Here is a 24,331-nt window from a genome sequence, read left to right on the forward strand (position 1 = left end):
CTCCTGCAATCAGAGCCTGATAAGGTAAGCAGGTCACATTCCCAGCTATGTCCAATGTGGTCAGAAAGGAGATTTACTTTCTATTTGTATTAATTTTTAGCCCCCGTCTTGCCAGGGAAATCGTTTTTGCCATCTCCATAACACACCAAGGACATCAATTCCTTTAAAATAAAAATATGTGAGACTCTGAGGGCAAATGCTCACAGGTTGTAATTTTACTGACTTAAACTGCTGCCCGAAAAGTAGGGCCTGGAGACCTTTTCCTATATCTTTTTTTCTGATCAAATTGAAGTCTACTACATTGTCCAAGGTAAGATAATGTATATTCTCCTCACTTAAAGAAAATTGTCCTTAAAATGTTCACGGTGGTTTTGAAATGCCTTTTACATCTAGCAAAGATGCTCGAGTTTCAGTGATTTTACAGCCAATCATTTGCAGTCTCCATCTAAATCTGTTCTCTGGTAAAAGATGCTGAGGGGTCTAGATCATGAATTAACATATTCCTTTAAGAGCTGAAGGGGCTTGAGACCCCATATAAACAACAATGCCAACCAACCAGAGCTTCCAGGGACTGAGCCACTACCCAAAGACTATACATGGACTGACCCTGGGCTCCAAATTCATAGGTAGCAATGAATAGCCTAGTAGGGGCACCGGTGGGAGGGGAAGCCCTTAGTCCTGCCAAGACTGGATCTCCAGTGTAAGGGATTGTTGGAGGGGGATGTTAATAGGGGGCGGATGGGGAGGGGAACACCTATACAGAAGGAGAGAGGGAGGGGTTAGGGGGATGTTGGCCTGGAAACCAGGAAAGGGAATAACATTTGAAATGTAAATAAGAAATACCCAATTTAATAAAAATGGAATAAAAAAATAAAAAAAAATATATATATTCCTTTAAATGCTACAACACGTATGAGACTCAATCAAGGATTTGAACTTCAAACTATTGTCTCTCATCTTAATCAAGAGAATCTGTTAGCCTTCTCTTGCTCTCTTCTATCTTTCTGACAGGTTACCTTTTGCTGCACACACAGGTTCTCCTAGTTTTTCCCAGCCACCCCCTGCAGCCTTTCCTTCTAACCCATCTCTGGTCCTTTGTGACTCTGCTGACCACAGAACGTCTCTCTGCCAGGACCTCACTAAGCTGAGCCTCACTGTGACTCAAATTAGAGCATCACTCAGCCCTGACCTGAGAAGCTTCCTGGAGTAGATGGTAATGAACAGAGAGACCACAACTGGACAATGTGCAGAGAGGACTTTGGACAATTCAGTTCTAAATGGGAAAACTTTATCAAAACCTCCCCTTAATGCTCAGGGAGTTATAGGGCGGAAGAAGCAGGAAGAGTTTAAGAGCCAAAGGTGTGAATGACTGCATATTCCAGACACAAGAGACTCAAACACATATGAATGCCCAGAGACAGAGACAGCACACCCAAGACCAGCACAGGTTCAAAAGAGACAAAAATCCCAGCATGGAGAAGGGGAAGTAGACACGAAGTCCCACCACCTAGACACTACTAACATTAATACTTGCTAGGAAAGGGAATATGGGTTTTCTAGATGTCTCTGGGTATGCCAACCACACTTCAAAGAAGGTCTCATGAAATTTTTTGTTTTTTTCTTTTGTGTGTGTGTGTGTGTGTGTGTGTGTGTATGTGTGTGTGTTATGATTTTCATCTTTTGGAGGTTTTTGAGAGAGAAAAAGAACATGAAGTTTGGTGGGAGGTGGAAGAATTGGGGGAGGGAAAAGAATATAATCAAAGTATATAAAAATTTAAATAAAAATAAATTAATAAAAAAATAGAAAATATGCAACTGGAAATGAAGCTCAGTGGTAGAGAATTGCATAGTGTATATATAAGGCCCTGGGTTTGAACCCTTGGCAGAACACAGAGAGAGAGAGAGAGAGAGAGAGAGAGAGAGAGAGAGAGAGAGAGAGAGAGAGAGCGCATGTAAAGGAGAGAGAGGGAGAGGGAGAACGAGAACTGTCTTTTTAATAGTATGTAATTACTGAGGGGTTATACAAATTAATTTATTTTAGTATATTAACTAACATATTTAAATATAGTCCAATTTATCAAACATATAGAGCACTTTCTGTTTCTTTCGATCTTGGACCAAATATTGGGCTCAGAAAAGGGTCGAATATTACACTTATTAAAAATATTTAAACAAGTAGGAGCCAAATATCTGCCTAAAACTTATCAGACTAACCACTTCCCACCCCTCAGCCAACATTTACCATCCACTAGTTGATGTGAGCAGAAAATCAGTAGAGAGGAAGGTAAATTCTTTCCTCACCAGAACAAGGAAAGAATCAACGTACTCCAATGCTTTCAGGGGAACAGACAAACGGCTATAATGAGAGTAGGCATCTCCATCAGTGTGTGGAAGACGGGAGGCAGAGACAGAGCAAAGGAGAAGGCAGTGCAGACTGTGGGGTACACTGGGACCCCCACAGGCTTCCCAGTCGGGTATCACCACTGACGTGGAATCCACGGGACCAGGGTACCAAAGTAGGTATTGCCATGTCTCCAGGAAGTAAGGTTAGAAGTAGGCTGAAGCACAGTGCGGAAACCTGGTATAAATGTACAGAGTCAGTCAGTGTCTAGGACTCCACAGATCGCCACCATTGAAGGACACTGAGTTCAGTTCACGAAGGTGAGTCATGAAACCTTGCTAGATTCTCCCCCACCACACCATGAGAGCATACTTGATCCACAGAAGAAGAGAAATCTCCAGATCTTAGATTAGGTGAGCACGTGTTTCATCGTCATCTTTACATTGAATATGTAAGAGATTAGCAACAGACCCAAATCCCACGATTCCAAAACGAAGCAGCAACGCTATCTTTGTGGTGATGGTTCTCAGTGTAGACCGCTCAGCCCCGTCAGTAAGAGAAAATGCATTTAAACGAAATGGAACTTTAACAAAGCCCCGGCTACATTTCAAGTCCTGTCATGTACCAATCAGACAAATTACAATTGTTCAAATAGAAAGAAACCAAACTGTCCTTCTTAAACACTTGCCAATTATTCTACATTGACTCTGAACTTAATTGACTGCAGTTTCTACCACTAGAAACCATGACAAAATGAGAAATTCACAGCAGGCAAGAGGTGGTCACATCTTCTTAGAACAAAATATTAATTTGTTTATAAACTTCCATAAATCTTTTCACATCGATCTTCATAACTTTGGAATTTGATATAAAATAAGATATTGGAGCTAGCGTTAATGGGAGGAGAGGCCCTTGGTCCTGTGAAGGCTCAGTGACCCAATGTAGGGGAATATCAGGGTGGTGAGACTGGAGTGAGTGGGTGGGTGGGGGAGCACCCTCATAGAAGCAGTAGGGAGGGAAGATGGGATAGGGGGTTTGCGGAGAAGAAACTGGGAAGGGGGATAACATTTGAAATGTAAATAAATAAAATAACCACTAAAATTTTTTTAAAAAAATGGAATATCGTGTCCTCGGCAGCCCCGGCTCATTCAGTCCCTGAGCACTGCCTACTAGAATGTTGTTTTCAGCTGTCTGGACTCTGCTGTATTCAACAAACTAGAATAATGCTTGTATAGTTAAACATATGTTGAATGAAAGCAAATGTTGGACTATTAAACTGTGAGTCTCAGGGCAAAATGAGGACAGAGCATGCGCTGCTAAGGCTCAATCCTGTACTCACAAAATCCATTTACTGAAGTCTTAAGGATGTGACTATGCTTAGACTTCTACTTACACTTATCCTTCTCTTCTTCCTCATCCTCTTCCTCCTCCTTCTGGTCCTACTCTTATTACTACTTGTCCTCCACCCTCTCCACTTTACTCCCTCTCTCTCCTCCTCCTCCTCCTCCTCCTCCTCCTCCTCCTCCTCCTCCTCCTCCTCCTCCTCCTCCTCCTCCTCCTCCTCCTCCTCCTCCTCCTCCTCCTCCTCCTCTTCTCTTCTTCTTCTTCTTCTTCTTCTTCTTCTTCTTCTTCTTCTTCTTCTTCTTCTTCTTCTTCTTCTTCTTCTTCTTCTTCTTCTTCTTCTTCTTCCAGTCTTGCTACATAGGCCAGGATAACCTCAAGCTCAGAATCCTTCCATCCCATTTCCTAAGACCTAGGATTACAGACATGTACCACCACACCCAGACAAAGCTAAGGCCTTTAAAGAAGTTAGAATTACATCATCAGCATTGCCCTAATGGACTATGACTGCTGAGCTGAAAGATAATATGGCTGCTGTGCCTTTTTCTAAGAGGGAAGCCAATGTGAAGACTGAAGACAGACTAAAGATGGGGTCATCAGAAAAATCTAACTTACTGTCCTTTTGAACTGGAGCTTCTGGCCTCCAGAAATGGAAGACTAAGCATTTCTATTGTTCATGCTATTTCACTATGGAAGCCCTGAAATCCTAATATTTCTACTGATGGAATGAACACATTAATAAATGCAGAGAGTTATGGAAAAGTGTGTTGTTTGATAAATGTTAGGTTTAGTCATGCAGCAAAACTCATGCTACAAGCATGGAACTGGGTTTGGTCTCTAAGGGAAAATTCAAAGAGGGCAGTGATGAAACCTCCAAACCTTGTTATTCTGAACAGTAACCATCAATGGCTATTAATATAACCAGAACGTAGCCTGTTAATTTCAGTTGCCTAATCCAGATGTGATGACTGCATTTACAATGACTAGATACCAAATAGAAGTGAAGGTTATGATACACACAACCGTACCTCTGGCCAGGTTAATAGATTCCCAAGAAATGATCACATGTGTTGTCATGAAGTCTCACTTTCACAGAGCAATTGATCTCCCCCATTAGATAGAAATAAATGACCTCATGGAATGTTGGAGAAATGGAAATCTTGGGCTATTTTGCTACAATAAAAAATGGTCTGAAAATATTGGAGGCTGTAAAATATGATTACCCAGTGCATGTGCAGAGATAAAATTTATTACATAAACATTCAGTGTTCCCCTTCATTGAAAAAGAGGCAAAATTCACTAAGGAGTCTAGTGTGTGGAAATTTCTCCTAGATAAAAGCAATGAATAACTGAACCGCACACAGGGCAACACATTTTCAAAGTTCCATGTATTTAAAGACGACTGACAGTGTTACCCTAAAACTACAGAGTCTGCACTGCACGGTTTCCTGGAGAAAGACTAGGGAGCAACTGAGGTCAAAAGATATCATCAATTACCAGGAACTTGAAACCTGCCGTTAACCTTGTTAAAGGGAGGTAAGTGTGTTGTTAGAATTGTAGACCATATCCTACTGATCACACAGACAGAAGATCCATGAGGAGAATTATGTGCTTGCTCTGGGAGATGGTGGGCTTATCACATTTGAAACGAACAATTAAATTTGAGACAGTAATCTAAGGAAACTCGGTTATCATGGCTCTTGGTCAATACTGGAAAATGATGTTGGTAAACCAAAGGAGGATGAGACAAATAAGAAAAAGAAAATAGTTTTGCTTTCTCTCACATAAATTGTAAAATTGTTTTCAAAATGTCATTTTTCTAACTGTTGACTAAAGATTCATAATAACTGGGCTGGGTAGATGGCTCTGTGGGTTAAAGACACTTGCTACCGAGCTTAACCATCTGTGTTCAATACCCAGGATCTACATAATAAAAGAATTAAGTTCCACAAACTGTCCTCTGATTATTGCACCATGTGCACACTGGGACACACACACACACACACACACACACACACACACACACGCACACACATATGCATATATACACAGGAGAAACCATGAAGAAAAGATAGAAAAAAAGGAAGGTATTCCCAATAGTTGTTAAATTACACTAATGTATGATGTTGAATACTTAAAGAATTTGTTGAACTTGTTTTATATATTATTTATTATATTTATATATTATATATATTATATTTGTATGATATATATATATATAAAATCATGAACTTGTTAACTATCATTGATTTGTTCAGAAATAATTCCATTTCTTCAACTAATTAGTTGAGAATACTATGACCATGTAAAATGATGTTACATCTGGCAAAATTTCAAGGAATCATAGTACCCCAGCACGTGAATAATATGAAATTAATACATTAGACAAGTTCTCAACTTTGATGACCTTGAATACAGTTCCGCATGTTGTGGTGACCTCCAACCATATTTTGTCGTTACTGCATAGCTGTCATTTAGCTACTGTTTAGACTCATAACGTAAATATCTGATACATGGTCTCAAAAGGGTTGCGGTCTACAGGCTGAGAACTACTGCATTAGACTAAGAGCACACAAGCCATGATTACAGAAAATGAGCTGTTTGAGGTCATCTTCAAGTTTTCAAGCTGAAGACTGCAAGCAAGCATATATGCTGCAGCATACTGCAGGCATATTCTCATATTTTGAGCCTCAGGAACTCCAGTGCATAAATCACCATAATAGCAGTGCCCTGGGAACTGGTTGCTTGGTCTACTGTTTCCAAAATCACATGCAGCTTCTTATTCACCTGTCGAGATTCCTCATTCGAGACAATATTATTGCAACTCAATGTATTATGCATTCATCTGCTTTTAAGATTTTTCAAGCTAATTCTCTCAGTGTGTATACCCTATAGGCTTAAATAACCCATCTATTAGCTCCTAAACCTGTGTCCCAGACTTACTTCACCTTTAGACAGTCTTGACTAGCTCTCCCATTTTTACCCCTGGGACATAACTCATAAGAAAATCGAATTTATAATGTCCAAAAGTGAATTATCATCTTTTCTCAAATCAGCTTAGTCAATATCAAATCCATCCATCTGGTTGACCTCTTTGGAAACCTAGAGTCATACTGATTACTTGTCTTTACGGTTCATGCCAATAAATAAGCTGTTGTAGTTTTTATTATATTGAGTCATATAGTGTTTTTATCTGCAGTCCTATTTGCAATGCCAAGTTCTAGTTACTTCGTGCCCAGTGGTATCTCCTTACATATTGTCTTTATTGTGTCAACTATGTTCATCAAGTTGCAAAATCTTCTATGATCAGATTTCTGCCAACCTGGCTCCCCTCTTTCCTGAGTCTTGTCTTTTGGTATATGAATCGCCACGTGGTTCCTATCATTGCCCGTGATCTTTCTCGTCTTGATAACATTGCCACGCTGTCCCATGGGAAGGAGATCACCATGCCTTCTTTTTCACATCATAGTTCTTAGTTACAGTTTAAAATGTGCTGGTGACTCTTTAGAACAGTAGTTCTCAGCCTTCCTAACACTGCGACCCTTTAATTCAGTTCCTCATGTTGTCATGACCCCTGCCCTTAAAATTAATTTCTTGCTATTTTGTAACTGTAATTTTGCTACTGTTGTGAATCCTAATGTAGATATCTGATATTCAGGATATGTGATATGTGACTCCCAATGGGGGTTTGAGAACCATTGCTCCACAGGAACTATGCTCCCCTCTCAGCTGGGTCACAACCCAAACAGTCTCAGAAGCCATGGAGGTGTCTCTCCCTCTGACCTTACTATTAGATCCTTCTGTTTCTCCCGCACTAATGAAAGAGCATCAGGCAAGCTAGTGCCTTAGTTACTTAGGCATCTCCTGGAGCCACCAGAACGATGGCAGTCTATCACAGACATCGAGAGTGAATGAACGGAAGGGCAAACAGCTTTAGGAAAGATGGATAATGGCTATCGTCAAGATCTTATTTTCTTTAAGTCACTACTAAAGTGTCATTATTTTCTCTAAATGTTATGGATTGTTGCCTAAACTCACCCATTAGAGTCTTTTCAGACCTCATTTAAAGCGAAAGCTAACTCATGGGAAGCCATGCACGGTAGAGGAACTAGAGGACAGGGGTGGGAAGGATGCAGTGTGGAGAAAGAGAGGCTGACCAATTAGTGCACAATGTCTGATGTTTTAAAATATCATACTTAACCTGTTAAATGTATACTTAAGTCATAATTTTCAAAATACAGTAAAAATACATACAGACTTAAAATCAGAAATAGTATATTGGGAAGGTATGTTACAATTTTCATAAGAGTAAGAATTAATAGTAGGAATAATAACTCAAATGGATCTGGCAAATGGGTCTCAATGTTCATTTAAATGAGTTCATTTAGAATTTTAGTTTTTTATTCTTTCTGAAGACATAGTCTCTCATGACTTATAAGTGAAAATGCTCAAGGAACTCTCTTTTCTCAGAGGAAAAAAGTATCTTTCAGCCTCATTTTTAAAATTTTAATGTCTAATAATTCTTAAAGAGTTGTACTGGTATTGTGTGTGTATGTGCATGTGTACATGTGTATGCATGTGTATGTGTGGGCTAGTGTGGAGACGATTACAGAGTCTACAGAGAGGCTTACGGTGGCTGTAAGACCCATTGAAGATGAAGTTACAGGCAGTTGTTGGGCTGTTGCTGCCCAGTCGGGTGCTGAGATCTGTCCCTTTCCTTGACAAAACAGCAAGTACTCTTAACTTCTGACCTACTGACCCACCTATTTTTCCCTATGAGTACCTTGCTTTAAGATGGTAAATACTGATAAAACAGCTAATGTTTTAATCCAAAATTTGTCAAAATTAGTGGGTATAAAAGAAAACTAAATAACCTTTCAAAATATTTGGTTATTTCTACTTTAGGGGTCTTGGTTGTAATTTGAATGACCATGTTAAGATGTCACATAGCTGCATGTTTTCTACAGAAGCACGGTTGATTACTAGTTTTTGTCAGGAACTAAAGTTTTAGGACTATACCGACATTAAATGGAATGATGTCTGAGAACGGAATGAGACCCTATTTAAAATGTTGACACAGAGGCTAGCTTGTGTGTGAGTTGAAGGCAAATCCATTTTGTGGCTGGAATATTTCAAATAGATCTGAGCATATTCCCTCGGAATCCAATCTGCATACATCTTGAGCCCTTTTTCACCTTGCCAGATAATTATTGGCACATTTTCTGTCTTCCCAAACAAAGAGCATGCCAATAAAAGATACTCTAATTGAGTCTGCAGGGAAAAATGTTATCTACAGGAAACTTTTGGAAAAGCACGTCTTAAGCTAGAAGACATATTGTCCTCACAATGTAACCAATAATAGGAAGAGTTATAAATAATCGTCACACAAGTAGATTGCTTCTGGAAATGAAAGGTGAAAAGGGACAATTTATTATTAAGTCTCCCACTTAAAGATCTCTACTCTGATAAGGATTTATTTGTGACATGTCAGCTATTAGGAGCCAGACCAAGTTGTTTCATCTGTGAGCTGGCAGGCAGAAGTAGGGTGACACTTTGACTCTCTTACAGAATCCAAGAGTGCAGAGGTAGACACAGACTTGCTGAGACTTAATTTTCCCTGAGGTTCTTGCACTTGGCCTACTGTTATCAATGGAGAAAGGACTCCCTCAATTATCCCACCTCTCAGTTCAAACTATAGTCCTGAGAGGAAATCTTCTTCTGGCCTCTTTGAGCCGCTGGTTAATTACTGCAATAGGGCACAGGAAAGACTGTGACCTGGATGTGTGCTCCAGGTTCTGAGCCTGGTTCCTGCTCTACAATAATCTGCATGGTGAAGCTCTCCAGGTCCACCTCTCTGCTCCTCCACCTCTCTGCTCCTCCACCTCGTGTGTCTACTACTGTGACCTGGTCCTGGAGATGATACCTGACACAGGAAGATCTTCTTAAAGTGCTGGATGCTGTTATTGACCTATGATCTGACCCAAGAGGCCACGCCAGGAAGTTCAACTGCAATATGGGGATATCCGAGCAGAGGGTGATGAGTACTGGACATAAAAGTATAGAAGGCAGCATCACGGCCATGTGGAGTCCTAAACAGCTAATGTTAGGCTATATGGGAGCTACAGGACCAGGAACCTAGATTTAAAAAACAAAGCAAAACTAAGGATGTTGAAAAGGAAATTACAACAGCATTTGAAATACATCGGAGGGCCCAACGGTGGTCCCAGGACAATAGCTTAGTTTTTTGGTTTTTTTTTTGGTTCTTTTTTTCGGAGCTGGGGACCGAACCCAGGGCCTTGCGCTTCCTAGGCAAGCGCTCTACCACTGAGCTAAATCCCCAACCCCAATAGCTTAGTTCTTGATACAGCCTTATAATTCAATTCCTTTCTTGGCTGGACTTTCTTCTAAATTGTCTATAAAGGTAAGGGAAACTTCACACTGACATTGTCTAACATCTCTTACTTGGACATAAAGCCAAACTTCCCCAACATTTTTTTGCCTTCCTCCCAGGAAAATGTTTGGTAGAAAGGTGTCTTGGTGACTGTTCTATTGCTGTGAAAAGATACCATGACCAAGGCAACTCTCAGAAAAAGAAAGCATGTAATTAGGGCTGGCTTATAGTTTCAGAGGGTTAGTTCATTATCATCAGGGTGGGAAGTAGACAAGCACTGGAACAGTAGCTGAGAGCTATATATCCTGATCCACAGGCAGTAGGCAGTGGGTAAAGATGGAGAGAGAAACTGGGCCTGGTGTGGGTTTTTAAAACCTCAAAATCCACTCCCAGTAACACACTTCCTCCAACAGGGCTACATCTTCTAATTTTTCCCAAACAGTTCAACTTTCTGGTGACCAGCATTCAAATACATGAGCCCCTGGGAGCTGTTTTCATTTAAACCATTGCCAAAGGGGTTTGGCAGTGACACTGGTATACACATCAGCCACCCCGTCAGCATTTGGAATTTAAATATTCCCCTAAAGCACAAATCTTAAGAGCTGGAACCTTATCCTTTGGCAGGTGCTGTAGTCGTCACGAGCTGTGGCTTGGTGGGAGCTGGTTAGGTCACTGGGAGCATAGCTTTGAAGAAGATGCTGCCCTACCAGCCCCTTCTTCTTTTGCTTCCTGTCCACCATGAGTCGAATAGTTTGCACTTTGCACTTGCTCTAAGCATATACCCTTGGCTTGCCTCAGGCTACAAGACAATAGAGTCAACCGACAAAGAACCAAATCTATGAAACTGTAAGCAAGATCAACCTGTGTACAAACAAGTTTACAAATGACTTCAAGATAGTTTTGGGGGGGGGGGTGGCAGGACCTGAGATCTCAAAGCCATTTGCCTTGTCTACTACTTGTATTCTGCTGCTGTAACAGATACCATGAGCCAAGACAATTTTTGGGAGAAGAGTTTATTTTGCTAACAGGTTACAGCCCATCGTGGAGAGAAGTCAGTGTGGGAACTGAAGCACGAATCACAGAGGGATGCTGTTTACTGGTTTGCTTCTCCTGGCTTGTTTAACTGCTTTCCTTATACAGCCCAGACCCACCTGCCTGGGGGATGATACTGCCCACAGTGGTCATTTAGCAAACAAGAAAATGCCCCACAGATATGCACACAGGGCAGTCTGATGGAGACAATTCCTTAATTGAGGGGCTCTCTTCCTAAGTGTGTGAAGCTGATGACCAGAATTAGCCACCACATGTAGCATGGAACTTGACTTTACAAGACATTCCATGAGCATTTATGGGTGTTCTTTAACATTATTATGCGATGGCGTTGCTGCTTTCTTTATAAGATCAAGCAGACAGTAAAGAGATCTGTTATTATTTAATTTATTTTGGGTGTGCTATAGTTAAGGGCCTACTTTGTTGCTGTACAAAACTATCAACTTTATTTCAGTAGAAAAAAATGAAAGGCAGTTAAAACCAGTGATACATGAAAATCTAAATTTATGAGTCAGTTAAAGGATGAATGGCAAGTTTTATTGTAAATTCGTTTGTCGTGATTTTATACAAGTAGAGGTTTTCCTAATAAGACCCAAGCACAGATTACTGATAAAATGTAGCAGGAAATGACAGAAAACAAAAACCAGTTAAATTTAATGAGGAATAACTTTTATACGGAAGTATTTGAGAAAATGTTCACTACACCCTGATACCTATAGCTTTCAATAGATCTTATGTTTTGAAAATATTTACAGATGAGGGCTTAACGAAACAAGGTATTCTGTCAGCAACTGTCTTCCCACAAGAACAGGAGGTTCTCTATAACCTATATTCCTTCTTCCATCCCCTCCAATGAAGGAAAATGGACGTACAAGAACTGTTTGCCCAAGGTAGTCAAAACCTCCCTTGCAAAGAAGGATGCATCTCCATATACAGGTTGTAGTCTTTCATTTGTGTAAAAACGAATGAGCTTGCTGGGGTGCTGACTTGCCCCGTGCATGTTTTTGACGTGGAGTGAATAGACGGGCTACCCTAAGCTGGTGCTGCGCCCAAAATGGAAGCTTTAATGCTATCTGAAATAAGTGCACAGAGAAAGGATATCTTCGTCAGCAAGAATTTAATAACCGATGGTCTGGTTGTGGTGGTGCAGTACTTTAATTCCACCACTCAGGAGGCAGAGGCAGAGGCAGAGGCAGAGGCAGGTGGATCTCTGTAAGTTCAAGGCCAGCCTCTTCTATATAGTGAGTTCTAGGACATCCAGGGATGCATAGTGAGACCCCGACTCAAAGAAAACCGAACAAACAATAACAAGAAGAATTTAAGGAACACTCCCATGACTGAAGCGCACGGAGAGCATGTTGGATCTTGAAAGGAACATCCAATCCCCAGGGACTTCAGGCAGGATACACAATATAGCTGACACTTCCACAGCACTGACTCAGCGTAAAGAACAAGTCAGAGTACAGCTTAGATATCAGCTCAAATAACCATCGTTTGTACCGATCATGATATTCTAATACTACAGAGAGGACTTACTCTAATATTATAGAGAGGGAATTGAAACATACAATTAGTCTTTGGCCATATACACCAAATTATTATGAAATATATATCCAGCAGTATATTATTTAATTTGGGGCATGTTTAAGGTTTCTGAGAATTATAGTTATCTAATGGGAATTGTGTTTCTATGATCAGTGACAATATTATGAGCACAGCAGGTGCTTAAAGAGAAAGGCAGCCACTATAGAGAAAGGGACCACATGGGAAAGCCTTCCCTGCCCAAGGTCTTTTTTGTTATAAGTTTACTATACTTTCGCTCCATCAGAAAGAGCTTTGTGCTTTTGGATTGTAGGAGGATTTGGCCACTGCTGCAGGGGAATTTCAGATGTCAGTAGTTCACATTTGTGAACTAACAGGTTCATCACTATGAAGGGAGATACGGCTGCGATCGTAGCTGCTGGTCTCTAACTCTAGCTCTGATGTGTTTGAAGTGTGGACGAGGACAATGCATCTTTGAGCGTCATTTGTAAAATAACGTCCCAGACTAAAAGCGGCATTAAACTCCCATCTAAATTAAAATTCTGGGCATATAAATCAGTTGCCATAAAAATGTAATTTCCACTGGACACAGTGAAAGAAATTGTGGCAAAATCTTAAATTCTAACAATTCCTTGGAAGACAAAACTCCAGCGGCAGAAGGAGCAAATCGGATTGGTTGTGCTCTGCACACATTAAACATGGCATATTCCTATCTAACTGCTTTCCAACATGGGAACCCCGTCAGTGGTTTTAGCAAAGCCTCAGAGGGGAAGCAACAACAAACCCCGTGTGGCGGAAACAGTTCCACAGGGAGAACCTCTGAAAGGAATCCACAAAGGCAGTTTTACTGTCTGGAAGACTTAAAGCTAAGTTTTAAAGTTACATCAAAGGAATAAAGAAACTAAAAGCAATCGTAGTTAATTCATCAATCAGGGGGAATCTGTCTTCCTACTCTCACCAGTTGTGCGCATTGTTGGAAGCACCCTGAAGTGTGGCTACTGTTTCCTGCCATAAATAAACTCAGACGGTTGCCAACAAGATAAATGTATGTGCAGCAACTGACAAATTGGTAACCATTGCCCAGCTGCTCCGGAGAACTGGGAGGAGAGCCCAGAAAACCTTCAGCTCTTTTTAGTTTAAGAGGCTGTTGGATACTGGGCCCTACAGAAACCATAGCTGTTATGATGATGTTATTCCAAGGATGAACCATAGGAAATGTATTTTCTTCCCCTATTTTCCTCTTTGAAATAGGGTCTGTGTATCCCAGGCTAGCCTTGAACTTGCTCTCTAGTCAAAGATAACCTAAAGTTTCTGATCTTCCTGCCTTTACCTTGGCAATGCTATGATTAGAGGAGTGCACTGTTATCTCCCAGTTGTTAAATGCTGGTACTGAACGGACGTTTCATGCATGCTAGAAAAGCACTCTACACACCGAGCTAGATAGAGCCTTGGGAGCTTTTAATGAGTAAATGGTTTGTTCCATATCTTATTTTTCCAGTAAGTTCTTGAGAAAATACACACATGTGCACACTCCTCGGCTCTCTCAGCCTTCAATTCGGGGATGCCAAGTAACAAACTCCCTCTGCTTTCCTGTTTCTGCTCTTAGTACCATGACCGACAGCATTCACCTCCTACCGAGTTAAGGTGGTTTTCTCCAGTTCGATCCATGAGAGAACTCTGCTATTTATATGGTGGGACCTGTTGACGGTTCCCTGTCCTTTAGATTCTTTACTGTTTGACTGTCTATGGCCTTGAATCTGTTTTTGTTGTTTTGTTTGTTTGCTTGCTTGTTTCTTTGTCTTTCTACCAGGATGATCACTAGTTAGAATCTACAGCCGTGATGAAAGGTACTTGGAGATCTTTAGCTAGCTGCCATGATGCCCAGGGCTTGGCTTCTTAATTGTACTGCCACACTGCTCCTAGACTTACATCCCACAGGCTACTGGGAGCCACCAGCTGTGCACTGAGGATGCTGAACAAGTTCATCATGGGCACATACAGTGTTTATAAAGAATGGTTTAAGCCATGGTGCATACAGTGTTCGTTAGACACTTCCATATCTATCTATCTATCTATCTATCTATCTATCTATCTATCTATCTATCTATCTATCTATCTATCTATCTATCTAATAGATGTTTTATATTTATATAGCACCTACTTCAAGAGCCTTAAAAGCTTTACAGACACCACCTATTATCCCAGAGCAAACCTAAGAGGCAGGTATCACACCTTTCACAACAGGAAGAGACTAAAGCTTAGTGAAGTTAAGTGGCTTCCCAACCTCAAACAGCTGAGTGCACTGGAGAACCTAGAATGGAGCGCCTTAGCCTCCCAGCTCCCAGCTCCCAGCTCCCAGCTGGAGAGTCTTTAATGAAAAGTATCTTTCACAAAAGTGTCAAGAGTGGCGCGCTGTGAAAATGAGATTTTCCTACTGTCATCAAAGAAAGAAAACCCCCACACTGACAGCTGAGATTTTAAGGATCTCAGAGTCTATTTCCTTCTTTCCCCTTTGTATGCCTCCTGTCTCCTATCTGAAGTAACTTTCTTAAAGGTAAAGTTCCAGAGACAGAAGAAGCCATGGGACTTAGATGTTTGTGTCAGTTTAGAATATTTGCTTTTAGTTACAAAAAGTCATTAAAACTTTTATTCTAATCTATAAACCATTTAGGGTGTGTGTGTGGGAGGAGTGCATGTCCCGTGTATGTGTTCAGAAGTGTGTGTGGAGGTTAAGGAAAACTGGTGGCAGTGAAGTTTTTTCTTCTTACCATGAGGTTCTGGTAACCAAACTCAGTTGTCAGGCTTGGCCACAAACACCTTTACTACCAGGACACCTCACTGAACTGAAACAAAGTCTCACAAATGCAGTCCAGCTGGCTTGGAACTCACTATGTAGTCCAGACTGGCCCAAAGGCATGCAATTCCTTCTGCCTCAGCACCCTGAGTAAGAGGGTTATGGGTGTGAACCACAGTGCTCAGCTCAGTGTTTTTAAAGAAGCACAATTTTTGTAGTTAGAATAATTTGGCCAATGTATCCGAAAATGTGATTCAGTGAACAGATATGCCAAATCAAAATACATTTAGTGTGTCTGTCACCTGGCGTACATATTCCTAGGATAATCCTATGCTCTAAAGTCATATTAAAATAAAATTTAAAAATGAGAGTTTTGTGGGCAGAATGGAATAAAGCACAAAACACCAAAAAGCAAAACAAAACAAAACAAATAAAAAAAAAACACCATCACAATCCAAAGACATAAAGAAAATCAGTAACAGCATTTTGCACAAGCACAATCTACCACAGCAATGCTTTAAGTTGGGAAGGAACTGTGGGTTGCCTATGGAAGTTTCAGGAGACTTCTCATAAGGTCTCAGCCCATATGTGCTTGACTGAGCTCATGGAACAGGCAGTGCTAGCCAAGGTCACCTCTGGTGTCTGGGTGGTGTCCTCTAGGTCCTGTCTTGCCTCAGTTCAGCTGGATACAATTTATACAAACCTTTACAGAACCAAACCCCCAAATTGCCACATGCTCAAAATGTTCCCTGGCATCCCTTAAGTTTGGAATCAATTCATGTTTGGAACAATTGCTGTAGGGGAACACAATGTAATGGTGCAGACCTGGTGAGCAAAGTGAGAAGCACACCCTAGTCCCAGGGATGGAGCTAAGCGGCTTCTACAGTAGTAGAGCTGAGAAACTCCATCTGATCCTGCAAGCTCTAAACTTCAGGAGGGAGGCAAGCCTGAATATTTTCAGAAACGATTTAACGTTGGAACCCTCTATTTTGAGGTGGAAAAAATTTTTAACATGGTCTAAAACTAGAGGTGATGGGTGCCATGGTTGGATAAACGTTTCTCTCAGTAATTGTTTCATTTATGTTGTTATAAAATATAGGGCAAGTATTCTTCCTAGGACAGGAATAAGTTATAACCTAAGTTTTCCTTTCTTAAATTAAAAATTCCACTAGTTTATTTATTCACTTTACATCCCAATTGCAGCCCCTTCCCAGTACCCCCTCACAAAGCCCCCCTCTCCATCCCCTTTCCCCATCTCCTCTGATGCCTCCTATCCCAGGAACCAACCCACTCTAGTACATCAAGTCCCTGCAGAACCAGGCGCACCCTCTTCCAGACAAGGCAGCCCAGTTTGGGAACAGGATCTATAGGCAGGCAACAGAGACACGGAGAGCCCCTGCATATCTGCTACATATGTGCAGGGGACCTAGGTCCAGCCCATGTATGCTCTTTGGTTGGTAGTTCCGTCTCTGGGCGCCCCCAAGGGTCCAGGTTAATTGACTCTGTTGGTCTTCTTGTTAAGTCCCTATGGCCTCCAGCACCCTCAATCTTTCCCCCAACTCTTCCGTAAGATTTCCTGAGCTCTGTCTAATGTTTGGCTCTGAGTCTCCACATCTGTTTCCATCAGTTGCTGCGTGGAGCTCCTCAAAGAACAGTTATGCTAGGCTCCTGTCTGCAAGCATAACTGAGTATCATTAATAGTGTTATGAATTGGTTCTTGCGCATGGGATGGGTTTCAAGTTGGGATGGTTGGCTATTCCTTCAGTCTGTGCTCCATCTTTGTCCTGGCACTTCTCGTGGGGAGGGCAAGTTTTGGCTTGATGGTTTTGTGGGTAGGTTGATGTCCTTATCCTTTTGAATCTATAATGGCCGAGAAACACTTAAAGAAATGTTCAATGTCCGTAGTCACCATTCCACCTTACACCCACCAGAATGGCTGAGATCGAAAACTCAAGTGACAGCACATGCTGGAGAGGATGTGGAGCAAAGGGAACACTCTTCCATTGCTGGGGGAAGTGCAAACTTGTACAACCACTCTGGAAATCAATTCGGCAGTTTCTCAGAAATAGTTTTACCTCAAGACCCAGCTATTCCACTCCTGTGTATATACCCAAAAGATGCTCCACCATACCACAAGGACAATTGCTCAACTATGTTCATAGCAGCTTTATTTATAATAGCCAGAAATTGGAAACAATCCAGCTGTCCGTCAACCAAAGAATGGATAGAGAAAGTGTGGCTCATTTACATAATAGAATTCTACTCAGCTTCTAAACATGAAATTGCAGGCAAATGGATGGACTTAGAAAACACATTTGAGGAAGTAACTCAGACCTAAAAAAAAGGACATGCATGGTATGTACTTACACGGAGTGGATATGCATGAATCTCAATCAGAAGGAGAAATAAAACAGTCATCAGAGTTGGATGGAAGAAGGGAACCAGGTGGGAGAGGAGAGGAGATGGGGAGGGGAAAGGGGGAGGAATAATCTGTAGGGAGAGCCAGGAGGAGAGGGCAGGGAGAGTGAATAGAAATTGGGGGTGAGTTGGAGGTAATCTCTAGGATCGGCCAGAGACCCGGGATGGGGAGGCTCCAGGAGTCCATGAGGGTGATCTAGCTGAGACTCCTAGCTGTGGGGATAAAGAACGTTTGTTTTGTTTTGTTCAAGTTTTCAAAAAATACAGACACATGCTGGTTCACAGGATGGAGAAACAGAATAAAATGGAACACTTCATTCCATTGATAAAAATGAGAAGATTTTATCAATTTTCATTTGATCCTAATGTCCAAAAACCAAAACCCTCTTCATGAAAAACACAGAAAAAATCAACTTTGATCTAAGCTTTTACTGGTTTCATCTTATTTAAATTTTCATCCAAGTCTTTTTATTTCTTTACTTCTTGAATGAAAAGCTTTTTTTTTTTAAAGGTGTAGGAAAAACTACAAAATAGTCACTCATCTAGAAGTCTGTTACAGGGGATGGTTGATAGAGACTAATCTAATTTAGTTATTTTAACATAAAAGGTAAGGATGAGAAATAATCTTAGTAAAAAATAGTAAAGTAAGGACTAGTGAAAAAATCCCTCACCAAGTAAATCCATACCACTAGCAACATGTGTTAGCATTATAATATATACAACATGAGACAAATTAACTAATGTGCCCAGCAATTTAGGAAGAAACCAGGAAACTACTAAATTACAAAAGTTTAAAAAGTGAACTTTGTGGCTTTTTAACCAGCTTGGTCTGTATCCTTGAAAATCAATTGCCGGAAAGATACCAAAAGGCATCTCTTACCAGGAAGTTTAGAGGCAACCTGACTTGTAAGTCCTTAGAAACCCCTTAGACTCTTTACGGAGAAGCAACTCAGCTTACCTGAGTTGAACCCCCAAAGCCAGACTTCCAGGGCTTTTTCCTGACCCAGAATGTGCCCTCTAAGAATAGACTTTGCCCCGCAAGCAACTGTTAATCTTATGGTTGCCTGACATGTGGGTACAACTTAGAGAAAAGAATTTAAAATTTTAAAGGCAAGTGAGGGAAGAGGGTCTCCATAGAGACAGATCAAATGAGCTCTGAGAATATAAAAAGTTGTGCTGCTTGTAGAGCTCTGCATAAGGTCTCGAAAGAGCTGAGATTGCCCTAAGTCCTCACCTCTGGTTGATTTCTCCTCTGTGCAAACAGAAGTAAGGGGAGGGAAGGCTGCTAAGGGAGGGGAGGTAGCACAGTGCCGGTTTGCTTCAACACGCAAGACTGGGAGACTTCCTGTTTGTAGCTGCCTTAGTCCTTCACTCACTGACCAGTAAGGTCACAAAATCAGATGACTTATTGGGCCCACGAGACAGACCACTGCAGACTTCCCTCTAAGTCACTGGTGAAGCAACAACGGCAGCCAACCACCATAACAAAAAGCTTTCCGTAAGAGGTAAATATGGTTTCCAGAATAGCTGCGACATACTCATATGTCCAGTTCTGAACAAAAATGAAAAGAAGTACGAAAGGAAATAAGAAAGTATGACTGGACATAGAGGGGAAAGTGGCCATTAAAAGTTATTCTTGGGAAAGCCTATGTGTGTGTGAGATTCTTTAAGCCAGTTATGATGAACACCTCCTATCACACCTATAGGAGTAACATTCCATCATAGGCGACTTCAGTAAAGCAATATAAACCTTCATGATGCTGGGGTAGCAAATGCTTTCTTCGCTGTGAAAAACACAGACCCTCTGTGCCCCGAGAGGAAGGGCCCAAGGGCAAGAGCTACTTAGAAAGATTATTCGGTTAACCACGTGATGCTTCTGTGCATTTCTTCTCTATCACTCATTCACGGGTCAGATAACTCACCATTGGAGAAAGTGTGAAAGGGAAAACAAATATGTAAATCATCCTTCTTAAGGGCTCTAGGAAAGTGTCTGGAGGTGACTGCTGTCAGATGCTTAACAGCTTAACCACTTGGAGGTTTACAATAGTCAAAGCTGTCCCTTGTTTCTAGGACATTGAGGGTAGCTGGTCAGCTCAAGACCGAAGGAGTGCGGAGGTGGGCTCTATTCTGTACAGTCACTTAGTAGGGGCTTCTATGCCATAAAGCTTCTAGAAACTCTGTAGTCATTTGCCAGACAGGAGAAAGAGCAGAATCAAGAGGAAGGTGACCCAATGTGTACCAACTTCTGTACTGTCTATTAGCCAGAATTCAGTAGTAGGCTCTACTCAGTTCCAGAGTTGCGTGGCAACCCTAAATTAGCACAGTGTTCTGAAGCAGTGATTAGCAGGGTCTCTAACACACACACACACACACACACACACACACACACACACACACACACACACACACACACGCACGCACGCACGCAGGCACACACACACGCATGCATGCATACACACACCGGGGAGGGGATAGGGATGGAAGTTCAGAGCTAAGCGCCAATCTCTTCACAGCAGCACGCATGAATGTGCACCCACTGGCCCTGGCCTGAGTAAACACACAGCCGAACTATGTATTCATAGTTTCAGTGTGTGAAACTGTGGAAGAAAAAAAATTAAACAAAATTAAAAAAAAACCCAACAGAACTCTCTTTCAAAAACAACCAACCAACGACAAAACCACCACAAAATCCTATCAACCAAACAATAGCAACAACAACCAAAAAAAAAAAATTCAGAATATTGTCACGTTGTTGATTTGTCTAAGTTCACAGTCAATAGGCTTTTATTAATGCCACTGGAACTTTTTAAATACGGTGAATACAAACTTTTCCAGCTGTTATAGCAGAAACTGCAAATGGACAAACAGCTACCAGCATGCCTGGTCTTAATCTCTGGCTGTGCCGTAGTTCCCCACAGCATACCCATCTGTCTAATTAAACCCTGCCTGCATTTCTAGTCTTTCAAACTAGATTCAGCGGGGATCCTGGGCAGGGGGCAGCGTCTGCTTCAGGAGCCAGGACAGAGCGCTTTTCATTTCTCTTTTAACCGCGCGCTCGCATACATGCAGCTCTGTCTCAAGGAGTGAGCCTGGCTGATCCCCGAGGATTTAAGGAGTACCACAGGATGTGCTCGAACAATCAAGTCATTTCTCTTAAAACTTGGAAAGGAAAATCCAGTGTCTTACAGGCTGCTTCCTTCCCACCCCAGCAGCCCTGGCCACTGAGCTGGGTGCTGCCCTGTAATCAATCTGGGCAAGAGCGAGGTCTCAGAACCACTGAGCCTGGATTGGTCAGAAGGAAGCAGAGGAGGAGCCATTCAGAACAGTTCCCCCACCTCCGTAGAACCTAAGAAATCAGCAGCCCGCAGCAGGCTGCGCTGGCTCACAGGGATGCTCGGGCAGCTCAACTTCTGAGAGGCTGCGCTGTGAGTGTGGGCGCGCAGATGCAGACGCGGCTCCCAGCTCTCCAGCGACTCTCAGGAAAAGGACTCTGAAAAGACCCCGAGTGAATCCTACGGCTAAAGGGAAAGCCACAAAAACGAACTGCAGACTGGTCAGCCGAGAGTGAGCTTGCAGTAGCGCCAGCTTCTAAAGAAATGATGAGCAAAGCTGAACCTAGAAGAGACCAACAACTCCTTTGCAAGCTCTGCAGCTTCTGACCCCGTTCACAGCAGGCGCCAACTGCAGCCTCCCAACTTCTACAGGCAGACAGGCTGGGAGAAAAACCACTCCGGGCTTCCCTGACCTAGGAGGTTGGACCACTTCAAGGAGGATTCGAATCCAGCGGCTGCAGGAAGATGAACTCCACCCACCACCACGGCATGTATACTTCCCTCCACCTCTGGAACCGCAGCAGCCACGGGCTGCACGGCAATGCCAGCGAGTCTCTGGGGAAGGGGCACTCAGACGGAGGATGCTATGAGCAACTTTTTGTCTCCCCCGAGGTGTTTGTGACTCTGGGTGTCATAAGCCTGTTGGAGAACATTCTAGTGATCGTGGCGATAGCCAAGAACAAGAACCTGCACTCACCCATGTACTTTTTCATCTGTAGTCTGGCTGTGGCGGACATGCTGGTGAGCGTTTCGAACGGGTCAGAAACCATCGTCATCACCCTGCTAAACAGTACGGACACGGACGCCCAGAGCTTCACCGTGAATATTGATAATGTCATTGACTCTGTGATCTGTAGCTCCTTGCTCGCATCCATTTGCAGCCTGCTTTCCATTGCAGTGGACAGGTATTTCACCATCTTTTACGCGCTCCAGTACCATAACATTATGACGGTTAGGCGGGTCGGGATCATCATCAGTTGTATCTGGGCAGCTTGCACAGTCTCGGGCGTTCTTTTTATCATTTACTCGGACAGCAGCGCTGTCATCATCTGCCTCATTACCATGTTCTTCACCATGCTGGTTCTCATGGCCTCTCTCTATGTCCACATGTTCCTGATGGCGAGGCTTCACATTAAGAGGATCGCTGTCCTCCCGGGCACGGGTACCATCCGTCAGGGTGCCAACATGAAGGGTGCAATTACCTTGACCATCCTGATTGGAGTGTTCGTTGTCTGCTGGGCCCCGTTTTTCCTCCACTTACTGTTCTACATCTCGTGTCCTCAGAATCCATACTGCGTGTGCTTCATGTCTCATTTTAACTTGTATCTCATCCTGATCATGTGTAACGCTGTCATCGACCCTCTCATTTATGCCCTGCGGAGTCAAGAACTGAGGAAAACCTTCAAAGAGATCATCTGTTTCTACCCCCTGGGAGGCATCTGTGAGTTGCCGGGCAGGTATTAAGTGGGGACAGAATGCATACTAGGTAGAGACCTGCAGAATTTGTCACTCAGGCTCAACCCGAGCAGTGTACTTCCCAACAGCTGCCTCTACTGTATAGTGCTTTGGTTGGAAAATATCTACTGTATAAAATGTAAGTTTATGACTTTTGACGTGGGAAAAAAGTCTCAACGTGTTATGTTTATTGACGTTACTTTTTTTTGTGTGTAAACTGCTTATTTATGTTCTACAGCGTGGGCACTATGGAGTTCCATGAAAGAAAAAGACATCCTTATTAAAACTTTGACAGTGTTTCTTTCCATGTTATTTATCAAGAGTCAACCCTTGTTCTCTCTGTGGTAGCAGAAATCAGAGCCTTCTGAAACATGTTCTCAGCTGTTTTCATTGTGTCACCCCCACAGCACAGCAGAAGCCTGATTCCACTGTTTATGGGGAAATATTTAAACACTGGATGCTCGATCATTTAATGAGTCAGCTCTACTCGTGAAATTTCAAGTAACTGAATAAACGCTTACCTATTATCCTTTCTGTTCAAATATACTGATGCTTCTTTTTAAATAAAAGGGAAAGGGGGGGGGAGAAGCAGCTACTGAGGAGAAAGTGAGATTTCAGTCACATGCCTTTCCTCTCCAAGATGGAAAGATTCACTGGCCGAGACTAGGAGCTCACAGAGGCAACTCAGCTGGGGTAGAGGAAATGCCCACTATTAATGCAAACTGCCCATGCCATGCTGAAATTCCCTATGCCAAATGATGCCCCACTCTAAGTGTCCAAACAGAATGAATTCTTTCTGGCCTCTTACCAGGGATCCGGTTTCTACAGAAGCATCCAGAAGAGTTGCTTCTGCACCGAGAGGTCCAGCATTCATTTAATCTTAGAGTTGAGAATGAGTTATGTTATCTCTCATGTGGCGGGGACTTATTGTTCCCTTTCTGATCACTTTTTGAGCTGGACTCGAAGTGCTGAAGATCAAGCATTTTAATTCCCAAGCCAAACCCACATCATAAAACGTTTTGGGACAGCGCGTGTAAATATCTACCCATGTGGGACCCTGTGGTTCTTGCGCATAGTGAGATGGTAAGAAGACACACATGGGGTCCGGGAAAGGACAATAAAACGCTCCGGTGTTCTCAGCCACACCTTGGGATTGGGAATGCTTGTTTCGTCCAAAGTACTACCAAAGGTGTGGTCACGAGCAACCAAATCTATGCTTTCTAGTCTGTGTATACTTTGAAATAGAAGTGATAAAGTCTACACTAAGCCTATGATTAGAGGCAAACTTTCCTAGGATTTAATTGATAGTGTCTCCAAATACCCATAGGCAGAGATAACGCCTAGCAGTACATTCGAATTAAAATGTAAATTTGTCACCTGTTCGTCCTAAGCCTGAGACGCACTGAGGGCATTCAGGTGCGAGTACATACCAAAGTGGAATGGTAAGGCCAACTGTTTGAAGGCACTAACCTCTGAGCCACACTGCCACTGCATGCATAAGATTAGCTGAGCATACAATCAGCTCGTGTGTTGACCTTTCTTCCCAGAAGGAAGAGGGTAGGGTGTGTCATTGGATCTTCTGTGTAGCCACTCATTCTTCCCAGCCATTCATTTGTGTGTAACTTGGACATAACAGAACTCAGGTGAGAAGAAAAGGGGGGAGAGGG

At 42.3% G+C, this 24,331-nt stretch overlaps 1 protein-coding gene across 1 annotated transcript; it reads left to right on the forward strand.

The window, feature by feature from the left end:
* The first annotated feature begins 21,273 nt into the window (after positions 1-21,273).
* Positions 21,274-23,206, forward strand: Mc4r (melanocortin 4 receptor). The gene has a single exon (XM_032885669.1). The coding sequence runs from the start codon at positions 21,675-21,677 to the stop codon at positions 22,671-22,673; it is 999 nt and encodes a 332-aa protein (XP_032741560.1). The 5' UTR covers positions 21,274-21,674; the 3' UTR covers positions 22,674-23,206.
* The last annotated feature ends 1,125 nt before the right edge of the window (positions 23,207-24,331 follow it).

This window comes from Rattus rattus, chromosome 15 (assembly GCF_011064425.1).
Source record: "Rattus rattus isolate New Zealand chromosome 15, Rrattus_CSIRO_v1, whole genome shotgun sequence".
NCBI lineage: Eukaryota > Metazoa > Chordata > Mammalia > Rodentia > Muridae > Rattus > Rattus rattus.